The sequence below is a fragment of the Neocloeon triangulifer genome, unplaced genomic scaffold (assembly GCF_031216515.1).
Source record: "Neocloeon triangulifer isolate White Clay Creek 2 clone unplaced genomic scaffold, ASM3121651v1 ptg000014l, whole genome shotgun sequence".
Taxonomy (NCBI): Eukaryota; Metazoa; Arthropoda; class Insecta; order Ephemeroptera; family Baetidae; genus Neocloeon; species Neocloeon triangulifer.
This window is the reverse complement of record NW_026775556.1, coordinates 23,613,677-23,626,666: the sequence shown is the minus strand read 5'-3', so window position 1 is coordinate 23,626,666 and position 12,990 is coordinate 23,613,677. Positions and strand designations below refer to the sequence as shown.

Below are 12,990 nucleotides of genomic sequence, written 5' to 3'. Positions count from 1 at the left end.
TGAATTTGTCTTCTTCATATGTCACCTTTTAATATTTTTTGTAATTTAAATTTCCAAAAATTTAAAGCTCTAAAAATGAACCAGAAAACTGCAGCCGTGCAGCCGCATATTTTACAAGATTAATATTCCTGATTGGCTAATGCTTGTGCATATCAAATATCTGACATTTGTTTCCAACTGTCTAGCTCGAGTGCTTTCTCTGATAATTCTCAATTAGCTGCTTCACTATCTCCGTACTTGGGTTCTGGATCGGCAAGTGGTTGCACATCATGAGTGCGTCCAGTGCATCTGAGATACTGTCAAACTCCAACAGGCCCGAAGAGCTGCGCTCAGCTGTGGAATTTTCTACATCAGTTGAGATTTAACTTTCTTAAAATGTTGAGCTCACTCTTTGACGGGAAGAGTTTGATCGTCTTTGGATCGCCGACGCCCGAATTCTCGAAAACCTCTTTCAGCTGCTCTTCCGTTAAACTGGGTGGCGTGTTGAAGAAATGCAAAATCTGTTGGCACAAGAGGGGGGTCCAGGATAAATAAATTGCGGTGTCGCCGCCGAAGCGAACATTTATTTACTTTAGATGGAGGCTGTATTCTGTTTTTGCTAGCCATGACTGGGTTGATAAATCTGTTGTTTTTGTTGCCCATGAAGTCTTTGAAGGAGGGACTCTTGTCTGGCAACTGATACGGGTGCTGGACATCACTGAGAAATGCTTGTTTTGAGTAACTGCAACACGGACAGAATGACAAAATTAAAAATTATGACTGCCGTCGACACTTTAGAATGTGTCATGTGCGCGTGAGTTAGTGTTGCACATTATTAATTCGCGCGGAATTAGCTCAAATTTCTGCTACTCACCCCAGCTGCAGTTTTGATCCTGCCAGCTGGACATTGTTCAAGTTCTGCACTGCTCGCTCCACAGCTAAAGAATCACCCAATTGGATCATGGCACAACCTTCCTTGGTCTTGAGGAACTTAATCTGCAAAAAAGGCAAAATAACAATTATTTCAAGAAATTTTCAAACATTGCATGACAGGAAAATACAAAATTTATATACAAAAAATTGAGATCAATTACAAAATATTTATTCAATGCAAGTAAATTTAAAAGTATTAATTTAAATAAATAAATAAAAAACTATTTTTTTCTTGCAAAATGAAATGCCTTGAATTTGTATTAAAATTAATTAATATGTTGCATACTTATTTTTTTAAATCCAAAACTTAAGAAGCATTAAAAAATTCTAGAAATATTGTAATCAATTTATTTAACTCAAAATAGAAAAAATTAATTGCAATTTTCCTAGAATTTTTTAATGATTTTAAAGTTTTGGAATAAATGGTTTAAAATAAAGAAGTATGTAAAGTATTTATTTAATTTAATTAAAATTCAAAGCATTTGCTTAAAAAAAAAATATTTTTAAATTTGATTTTTAAAATCTAAATTTTATATATTGTTCCTGTGTTTAAGAAGAACCAAGGAAAAATAAAAATATTAGGAAAATTTAATCAAATTTATTGGAATAAATAAAAAGCAATTAAAAATTAAATACAAAAATATAAAATTACTCACTCTGACAACGTTGCCGTAGAGGCAGAAAATGTTGAACAATCTGTCCGGGTTGACTTTGTCCAAATTTAGGCCGTAGACCATCATGACCGAGCCCTGCTGTGGCACCGGATTACTCGGCCCTTGACTTGTGATGTTTTGCTGCTGCTGCGGAGGTCCGGGCGGGTAGCCTTGCCTGCAACAAACAGTTCCGAATTCAAGTGTACCTGATGTAATCTGGGTAAACGTTCATTTATATTTAGTTCAAGATGCATGTCTCGTGCTCAACACACTCGAGCGCGTTTTAATCCGTCAAATGAATCACATCTTGTGCGCGCGCGCTCGGCCGACAGACGATTGTATAATTCATTCGGAAACACACAGCGTCCATTTATTCTGCCGTTTTGAAATTAATTTGTTCGCTGGACGCTGGCCATAAATTCCTGCGACGCCGCATCGACCGCATTAGTTTTTTATTTAGAGTGGATACGGAATTCGTTTGATGAGAGAAGGCGCTGCCGGATGAGATTTCGTTTCATTCAGCGCGCGGCTTCGAACGGAATTAATTAATTGCGAATCGGAGCCAAAATATCACAAGTTGCGTAATGGAAAAGGTTATTGTTAATGCAATTTGTAATTCGAAGCCGGCGTAAATATATAAAGAATGGGGCTTGAATTTCGTGAATGAAAGTGCTGAACTTTAGTTTTAAAAATAGGACTAGAAGAGAAAATTATATTTAAATTCATCAAGAAGGCATTAATGAAAATTTAATATAATAGGAAAAGGAAAAATTTAAATTGGTCAGATAGGCTCATTCCTGGAAAAAAATATTAAATTTGGTTAAATTAAACTTTATTTTAATATGCCAGAATTAAAAAAGTATTTTTGAATGGAAAACATATATATTAAGTTATGGTAGGTCAGTTTTACAATATATAAATTTAGCTCTTTTAAATATTAGTAATAATTAAAATTTGACCTTTTAGCTCAGAGTTGCAAATGTAAGAAATGTTGCCAATAATTTGAATGTAAATTTTGAGTTAAGGTTTTAATCTTATTTTGTCAACTTAATTGTGTTTATTTGAAACTGGTTTAATTAAATATTCAACTGTTTTAATACCGCAGATTTTGAGACAAAAACAAATCAGTTTTGAAAATTCTCAGAAAAATATCAGTTTTATGGAAATAACCAACACAAGTGACAGTTAAAACATAAATAAATGTCATCAAAATCTCCTCCTGAGCTAAGTTTTAGCTGATAAGACTTGATAAAATTAGAAACAAGTTTAGATTCTTCCAATCCAACGCTTCAATTTATATTTCAATATTTTAACGTTTCTAATCCCTTTTGACGCTGATATCTCTTCAAACAAGTTATTTCTGGAGTGAAAGCGGCAGTAAAACTTTACGAGAATTTAAGTGCGTTATTTTTCCAGGTTACATAACAAAGTCCAATTATACACGGTGAAAATTTAATTAAAATTTACTAATTCCGAGCGGAGGACACGAGCCGCGCGCGAAAACAAAAATCAATCAACGTCACAATTGAAATACACAAGCCGGGCTGGTGCGAGTGTGTGTATTTTTAACGCGCAAGTACAACTGCATTAGCCGAAATTGTTCTTTTTGTTTTGCCCGAGTTGTTCCTCGTCTCCGCTTTTAAAAATACAACTGCTGGAGAGATGTTGTGCAAGTGCCTCGAGGTCTTCGCAGGTCAACATTCGCTCGGGTACATGTACGAAATAATTCATGTCCCTTTTACAAGCAGATCGATGCACGCCGTGCGCCGCGCGCGGTTTGTACACACCATTAAGTGGCGGGCGGCACACGCAAAATAGCACATCGGCCCACTTGCATTTTAAATTCCGAGTCTCTCAGGACGCCCGAGTGAGCTTCGTCGGTGGTAAAAGCGTGTCCTTTATTGTTGCTACCGGAGAGTTGAGGGGTTGCTCTCGCGCGCGCCCGACGACTCAAGGCTAAAAATACGGCGCTGCTATTTGGGGGACAAGATTTATGAATTGGCTTTTAATTCTTGAGCTGCTCGCGACCAAATTTCCCACGTGTACAAACACAAAACATCATCACACCTACTTGTTTTTTGTTAAGCAATAATTATTGATTTTTAATATTTCGTAACAATATTTTTATTTTCAAAGAAAACTGGAAAGATAAATTGTTTAAAAAAAATTGCTTTCAAACTATAAAGAATGTAGGTCAAAAATAAAACCATTGTAAATTTTTAAAGTTGGTAAAGATTGGAAGATAATTTTAAAAGACTGATGAAAAATTTCAGTCTTTTTCCCAAAACGTTTTTAATTTTTGTAGCAAGAGTCCCACTTATTGTTAGAGTAATTTCAAAGCAAGCAATATTTACCAATTCAATTAACATAAAATTAAAGAAATATTAAATTTACCAAAATTTAATTTAATATTGCAAATTAACATTAAAATTTGTCCTTAATAAATAAAATAATTTTGCTACAATTTTTTTTTTATAAAACTGTACTAAAAGTATCAATCTTATATAAAATACACAAAAAAATCCATGATAGTCAAGAAATCCGGGGAAATCTAAAAAGATTTCTCTACTTCTAACCCCAAATGTCATTTTAAGAGTCAGATATTTTGAATCAGAATAAACAATTTGCAGAAAATAACATCATCAAAATTAACTTAGGATTTAAATTTTATTTTACTCTGTTAATAAAGAGGAAAGTCTGAAAATAAATAAAACATCAAAATATGCTTCTACACCAAATTAATCCTCTTTTCTTGTAAATTTTCATTCAAAACTTTTCTGACAACCCATTTTAACCGTGATGGAAATTTTTGTTATTTGATTTGTTCTAGCAAGGATGTAGATTGACATTTCTATTTTGCCTCCGACTGTCACTTGGCTCGACTCGGAAATAATAAAGTTACTTTTGCTTTGTCTCTCGCGTGTCGAATGTGATATTCAGGCGGCAGAACGAACGAAAGCGGCATTTTCCGGGGTTATGCAACCATGGCGACATTCTCGTCGTGCGGATTGCCTACTTTGGAATTGCGGCGCGACCGGGGCAGCCCACTCGGTTTTTTTAGCGCCGCAAAAACTTCGGTGTACTAATACTGAGCTGCGCAAACAAACAAAAACACACCTAACGAGCCGTCGGGTTTCGAGCGTTGGTTTTGCGTAAATCCAGCTCGGCAGATTACGCTGCGAGTAGAGAGAGAGAGCGAGTCTCTCTTTCACAAGTGCGGATAATTCAAAGCCGGCCGGCCGTGCGTTTTATGTATTTACAATTAAAGCGGTAAAATCGCGAGCCGTTTGTGTTTGAACAAAGCGCCGCCGACGGCCGGAATCAACTTGGCCTCTCCACGCACTTGTTTGCAACTCTAATTGCAAAATTAAAACTCCACAGGGATTTTTTTTTAATTTTATTTATTTCACAAGTCGAGACTCCCGTTGAGATAAACAACTTTCACAACAATTCAGAGACCGCTTTGCAAAGTTTTAAAAAAAAATCTAGGTAATTTATGGATGCCTTTGCCTATGCGTTGGTGAATATCTTTATAAATATACATACTGCTTAAGAAATTTATGGTGGGGTTTAAAATCAAAATAAGCCCATAGTATTATTGAAAAAATTTGTTGATTTTTTAAATTATTTGATAAAAATGCTTATTATTATTGTCATATTTACTTTATTTATTTTGGCGATGTATCAATAATATTTTATAACAAAAATTTTCGACAACAGAAACTTTTTAAATCCAAATTCATCCTAAACTCGTTCACTTTACAATTTTAAAAATTAGTAAAATAAGAACAATTTAGAAACTTTAAATTAAATTAAAAGTTTTTAAGCCATATTCTATTTTATTACCAAAGAAGCGTAAAAAACCTTTTTTTAAATAAAAAGATATTGATTTTAATGAAGATTTATCAAAGATTACTGAAAAGGTTAAAAATCTCTTAAAAAATTTGATAATTTGATTTACTACATGATTGTTTCTTTAGCAACCAACGAAATTTTAACAAGATTATTTGATTTAACAGTTTTATTTCTTTTAAAATTAATCTTAATCTTCCTTACAAATGATTTATAAATTGAATCAAATCAGCGTTGAATTTCAGTTAAATTTAGCTCCTCCGATGCGGCCTCTTAGCCTGTCTGTATATAATTAAAATGATTTACGAGTGGGATTAAAGCCGGCGTTAAATGAGACGGTTAATGAAGTTGTCCGTCGCCGAGTTTTGTCACGCGAAAAATGGACGAGTTCAAGACAAGAAGTGTCGGTGGCGCGGCGGCGGGATGGACAAACGAGCGACCATTACATCACCGATCTAAATGTGAAACCGAGCGTCGGTTGAGTATTAAACTACAGACAACTAACTGACTTGGGTAAAAACACAAGGCGCGTCGTGTGGACGGAAATTTTCCGTCGAGCGATCGCGACGCGCACAAAAAATATCTGAAATTATTCACGCCCGCCGAGCGAGACGGACGCATTTTTTGGATTGGAACGTCACGGCTCTTCCGTTACAAAAAAAGTAAAGTCAATAGACCGGTGAAAAATTTCTTTTAGATTTTTTAATAAATTCACCTGAAGTCATTCTGAATATTATGGATTATGGGAATGATTTAATTATGATTCAAAATATCATACAGTTTTAGAAAAAAAATTAGCTTAAAATCCTCAATTTTTTTCTTATTCAAAAGGCTTCTTGATTTTTTATTTATTTTATTTATTTATTTATTTATTTTTGCTTATAGAAACTACTTTTCCTGAGGATTTTTCTACCTAAATTGGAGTCTAAAAAGTAGTATGTTTGAAAAAAAAATACTTTTTTTCGCCGGTCTAGAAATGAAGTTAAAAGGGACGCACAGGTCCAGCTGCCAAACAAAACCTTGTCCGTCTGGGGAACGCGGTGGAATTAAATTAATTAACAAAAAGCGGGGACAAGTATAGAAAGGGAGAGTCGGGGACGGACGCAGAATGCCAAATATCTCCGAGCTTCACAGGGCGTCCAATTAGGCCCTTGTTTTATTGTGTCGGCGGCGACCGCAGAGAAGCAATTTTTACCGAATTAGAAAACGGGAATCGGCCTCTCGAAATAGACGCAATGATGGTGGTGTCATCTAGGAACAAAGAAGCGCCGGCCTTCTCATTTCTTTTTTGCCCTCTCGGTAGGCAGTAGCGAGTTGGTCGCTTTTAATAAAGGGAGCCCCAAGATGAGCAGAAAAAACTATGAAGTTTGAAAAAAAAATTGCGGCAAAAAGAGACAAAAAATTTAAATTTTTTCTATCAATATCTAACAAAAGTCTTAAATTATTTATGATCAAAATTATTATGTCAAAATTTACTATATTTAGAGATTCTATGACAAACTTTAATTTTTCAAATAATAATAGTAGATTTTTACACAATTTACTTCTTATTTTTCAAGGTTTTTTGACCTTATACAAAACCGTTCGAATTGGATTAAAGTTTTAAATTTGTTAAATTATACTAAGTGAACAAAAAACTAAGTCAATTGAGGCGTATCAAAAAGGTTTTAGCAAAATTTCTTCTAATGGTGGTTCATTTATATCCACTGTCCAATATTTCAATGTTTCTCTACGAACAATAATTGTTTTTATTTTCAATTTAAATGTATTATTTGACAATTTAATAAATAAAATAGATTAAAATGTTTGAATTATCTATAATATAAAAAAAATAAACATTTTTCTTTGGATTTCCAGTTTAAATTGATTAAAAACTAATTTAAGTCTCAAATTAAAAATTGAATGAAAATTTTTGCACAGATCTAAATACAATTTTAAATGCTCAAGTAGGAAATTTCGTTGATTTGACTATCAAAGTAAATTATTATCTGTGATGGAAATGCGAATCCATTCTTTTCAGCGCAAATTCTGCTCTCCCCTTTGAAGCCGCTCGGCGTGGCAGAAAAGCCGAGATTAAACGAGCCTGGCCTGTCGGTCGGTCGGTCAGACAGGCGGGCGGGCGTTCTATTGGAACAATACAGATTTGCACCTCGCCGAGCTATTAATCCTCATCAGCGGCGTCGTTTTGTCAGAGATGCGCATCCGGGCGCGCCGCCCACGCACAAATGCTCGCCGCGTTACTCACCTATCGGAGTTATAATTGTCCTGGAGGCTGCGAGGACCGTTCTGCGGCGGCATCCCGCCGCCGCCACCGCCCCCGTACGGCGGCTCGTCTGCGTACCTGTTGGGGCCGCCACCGCCTCCGCCGCCGCCGCCACCAGAGTAGGGCTGGTGCTGGGGGTTCAAATGGTCGCCGACTCCTGTCAACAAACGAGAACACAAACGTCACTCACTCGCAAAACGAGACCCCATTCATTTCGGTGTCGATTCCCAAACACCAAAAATATAAAAGTAACAAATAATAATGGCAACATCGAACAGCAGCATTGGAAATTTGCCAAAAAAATATTATATATTATGTAATAAATCATTTTTTCATTCTCAAATTCAATGGTAATAAAAAAGTTTGGCAAAAAAATACTTGAATAAATTTAAAACGCGATCATTATACAAAGTTAAAAATTTTTAAATCCAGAAATATTTCAATTTAATAGACTTTCATTTTTTCTATTAAAAAAAAAATTGTCATTCTGAATATTATACGAGCCTGACTTATTTAAACTTTTTTTTTATGAAAAAACATCTTCAATACTTTGAACAGTTATGAGACTTTAATCTTAACTTCTAAAGGGACTTTATAAAGACATCTTCCAAAACCTGCTCAGTGGAAGATTCCCACCCTTCGCAAGGCTACCTATGTCAAAATTTGTGAAAAGTGATAAGAACAAAAACTTAATCAACCGAGACTCACTGCGGCGGATGGGGTCTTTTTGATCTTGGAAATTTCAGCAAAACTCTTGCTAGTGGTGGTGCCGTTTCTGTCCAACAATTAATTTTTTTTCAAATAAATTGTTTTCCGCAATTAAATGTAAACAATGTACTGTTACAATGTGGACGAAACACAACCAAAATAATTTTTATTTAAAATTCTGAGAAATTTCTATATCTTTTGTTATAGTAATGATGAAAAAAGTTTCACAATCCCCTGAAATTCTTTTTTATATGAATTTTATAGGTGAACTTTAACTTTTAAAACTTTTAATTAAAGGGAAGACTGTTTAGGCATACAAAGAGGACATTGTGGCTACATTTCCTTCTCTCTCATTGCCCCACAGAGAAGAGAATTAAGTCGGCCACCGAGTTTAAAAACGGATTATTGCATTGTGGACGCTTTTGGAATGCGAGAAAGAGCATAATGGGCTGCATGTGTGGTTCTCTGCGCGTAAGCGAGTTATTGTTATGGCTGGAGATTTCGTTATGAGCGTCGGAAATAGGCGTCCTACTAATAGTAAAAACGGATAGAACTGCAGCCGCACACCAAGGGTTGGAAAAATGGGATGGTAAAGAATTTAAACTGTGAAATAATGAGGGGTGGCGCCGATTAATCTAACTTTGGTCACACGTTGGAGGGCGAAAACGCGGCGATAATGAAGATGAATGAAGGCAAAAGAAGAAGAAGGAAATAATGCTTTGTGCGGTGCACAGAAAGGGTTGACCAAAATGATATTCTTTGTTGTTCATCCGATTTTTTTAATGTATCGAAAAATTCAATAAGTAAATTGAAGTAAAGGATTAAAAAACAAACGTCCAATGCTCATTATAGATTTTAAATCATCTGTTTATCAACATTGTTCGAAGTTATATTGTGATTAAAAATTCATATTTTTATATTTAAAAGTCTAATAAAAATGATATTTTTCTCTAGTTGTAGTATTTTTTTTTTTTTTTAATTATTCGCCCTTAATTGAAATTGTATTTTGATCGGGAAATTCCTGCACTTTTTTACACCGGTCTGTCTCAAATATCTCGTGTCTCGGAAAGAAATTCCACGTAAAGGCGATTAGTTTAGCTACTAATTTAGTTTAACTGATGTTTTCGTTTTTCAGAAAGAAGATCTAATTTCTGCTGTCCTTGAATTGAACTTAAAAAAGTTAAAGTTTAGGATAAGGGTCAGATCCAAAATTGTTGTTTTTATTAAAAAAAAAAAAAAAAAATGAAATTTATTATAATAAATTATTATTTTTTTAATTATATAGTCTTGTGTAAATGAATGATAAAAAAGTGCATAATTTTTGCCATTTTTTTAATACAATTTAATTAAACTAATTTAATACCCCTTCAAAATTCTATAGTCAAAGTAAAAGAGTTTTCCATCAGGCACTTACAGAGATGGACAGTTTATTCTTTATTTTCCATTACTTTGTACAAACTGACTGTATTTTTTACTCTTTCAAAGTAATACAAGCTTTCAACTTCCACTTAGGAGTGAAATTAAAACTTCGCATTAGAACAACAGCAATAACATGTTTTAATATCCGTCCTTTTATTTCTTTTCTTTCAGCGTGTGACGTTTGAAAACGATCTGGAAAAACTGGCATGGCACGTTTCCAGTTACACTCTCTCGCGAAATTCGCGCCTCCGTGCAAAACTATGCAAGTACAAAGGCCATTATCGTCGTTTCTATTTATTATAATTGCAAAACGGCTTTCGCGAAACAGGTTCTCTTTGTGAATGCAGGCGGGCGGGCGAGCGGGCAGGCGACGTGTAATTAAAAACTCCGCCAACGCTGCTCTCACAGTGATGCAAGCTGCAAAGTGCAGGCATGCAAATGAGCACCGAGTGCTAATGCACTGAACACAGGCCAGCCGGTGCCACTTGAGGCTCACGTGTGCTTTTTTTTCGTAACAGCTCGGCAACATGCAGAGCAGTTTGTTTTTTGTTTTCCGGCCAGTCAAACGATTCTAATGTAGTCTCCGGCTCGTCTATCACGTTCAGAATTTAATCCGACATGACACACAACGTTTATCATGCCGGTGTCGTTTACTCTGGCAAGGAAAAAGTTGCAAAGGCGCCTATCAGGACCAGCGGCACCTACGTTTTTGTTCGGGTGATCGATTATTTTGTCAGGAGAACGCTCTGATTTATTAAGTTTTGCGTCCATAAACAGGATCTAAACAGCCTCTAAATCATCACATTTTTTTATAATAACTTTATCCAAAAAAGCCTCGAGTATTTTTAAAAGCTGCTTTATTTCCATTAAAAAATTATTTTTTTAAACAGTTTCTGCTACATTTTTATTTTACTTTTTATTTTTACTTAATTTCAAACTACAAATATATCTGACAATTGGTCTATTTGCAAATTTCGTCATTCTAATTAAAAAATGAGATATTAGTAACAAATTATTTTAGACTGTTCCCAAACAAGAAAAAAATCGTTAGTTTTGCTAAATATTCTGATAATTTGGTGAATTTTTCCAATTATGTATATTCGCAGTTTGACAGTTTTAATGCAAATTTCAAGAGAAACTTTGAGAACAAAATTTTATCTTTTTTTTAAATGAAGTATATTTATGCATATTTATGTAAAAAAATATAAAAATTTTGCTTAATTTACTAATTGAATTTAGTAGAATAAACAATAATAAATAATAATATAATAACAATAATTAAAACTAAAAATCCTACAAAGTTGATTCTATTACTAAGTTCATTATTTATGAAGGCTCTTTTGAGACCATTTGATTAAAAGTGGCATATGCAAATGAAATTTGAGTCATAACTTTAAATTGAAAGTATGAATAACCAATGAAATATAATATAATATTATTGAACCTATGGATGATGTATTTGGGCAGAGAATGCCTGGTGATGGAATAATAAACATGATTTTAAACTAATTTGAAATGCGAACTAAAATAAAAATAATCTATAAAATTAGTTTTATAACCAAAAAGCCTTGGAATAATCAGATAAAAATTTATGTGGTGTTCTCATCGACGATTCCTTTTATCTTTTCTTACTTCATTTCCTCGTTGGTTATTTTTACAAAAATACGAAAATTCTACTTTGTACAAAAAATTCCCCCCAATGGTTCAGAGGCCAACGTTTTATGTGAAAGGTCTGCTTATGAATATTAGAAAAGTGGCGCCGAATTTTTTTGTAGCCCGTTTTTATATTTCTGCTGGCATATGAAGTATATTATTTTTTTCCACTCCCGGCAGAATTCCATTTCGAAATGGGGGCCAGGCTGGCCTTTTAAAAATTTTATTGTGCGCCGCTCGTCATCTGTGCCTCGGAATGCGGCGTCGGTGGCGCTGCCGCGAGTGGAAGAAGAAAAATAAAAATCGTTCCTTCCTTTCTATCTCTTCGCACGAGCTGCCACCCGGGTGCAAGCGAGATAAATAGGCGCCCCGAGGATAAATTCGATTTTATAGTGCATAAATTTCGACCGCAAGACAATAAAGCCCGGCGGCTAGTTTTTATTTGGCGCGTGTGCGGCAGCGTGATTAGACGGGCAGATTACGCTGCCATGTTTACTCTCGCCCTAAATCTTCCACAAGGAGGCGGAAAAAAGCAAAACACCGCTACAAGTTATTTTCCGTAGGTTGATGCAACCGGCAGGCTCTCCAGAGAGTGCTAATTTCATTACTCACCCGGAGAGAGACGGAAAGAGCAAAGAAAGCTGTGTCTAATTCTGTGATTCAATTACTGCAGCGACAAAAGTTTTTGTTTTTTCCTGTTTTGCTCTTCAAGTCAATTTGACAACGGATATTTTCGAATTCTGTCCTTCTGGTTCAAAATACCTGATGATTTCTTGTTCTTTTAAATAAGATGCCAAAATTCAAAATCATACTCTCATAAAAATTTTAGATTACTGCTTGGTATTTTTCTGCTTCTCATTTTGCCCATTTTTGTTTGAATTACAGGGTACATTTGCCCTGGTTGGAACATTAAGATCAATTATTATTATTATTATTTTTTTAAATACTTTTTTAAGCAAATTTTTTTACTAAATCTAGTAAACCTTTTTGTGTAATCTTCCTTTGAATACTTTACTTTTTGACAATAGACTGTTAAAATTCTATTGAATTACGATTTAAAAAAAAAAATTAATAAATAAAACAAGCAAATCAAATTTAAATTTAAGAGCCTAGTTTTCTACAAAAAAAATGCCGTCTAAATTTTTAGAACAAAACGTTCTTGATTATTTTTTCAATTAAATACAATTGGAATAATTGACTTGCTGATAAGACTTTTCAGCCACTTTGCTTAAAACCGACTTAACCTTTTCAATAAAATTTTAACCTTTAAATTCGCCATTTTTTTCAATTTTTCTTTTACACTAGTCTATCCATATCAAGTGAGTGCGTACAACCCTGCCGCTTCTAATTCTAATTATACAGAAAAATTTATTTTATTTTTATCTCGAGCCCTCTTTCTCTCTCGCTCGGTGGCCATTGTGTTGAAATATGCTCAAATTAAACCGGGTGCAGGGCTGCCAACGTATCGAGTGCGGCTCCTCGGGACACAATCTGGACTTTTAATTGAACGGCGCGAGGAAAAATCATCGA

The 12,990-nt window shown here is 34.5% G+C and overlaps 1 protein-coding gene across 2 annotated transcripts in view; it reads right to left on the bottom strand.

The window, feature by feature from the left end:
* Window positions 1–12,990, bottom strand: part of LOC132199440 (heterogeneous nuclear ribonucleoprotein L) — a 60,059-nt gene that overhangs the window by 3,764 nt on the left and 43,305 nt on the right. The window contains exons 7-12 of one of the 2 annotated variants that reach the window (XM_059624145.1): window positions 7,663–7,837; window positions 1,569–1,740; window positions 854–975; window positions 571–721; window positions 389–500; window positions 238–345 (exon numbers count right to left, since the gene is read on the bottom strand). In XM_059624145.1, the coding sequence (XP_059480128.1) occupies window positions 238–345; window positions 389–500; window positions 571–721; window positions 854–975; window positions 1,569–1,740; window positions 7,663–7,837 (840 nt within the window). The remainder of the gene's footprint in view (window positions 1–237; window positions 346–388; window positions 501–570; window positions 722–853; window positions 976–1,568; window positions 1,741–7,662; window positions 7,838–12,990) is intronic. The other variant, XM_059624146.1, reaches the window with a different exon arrangement.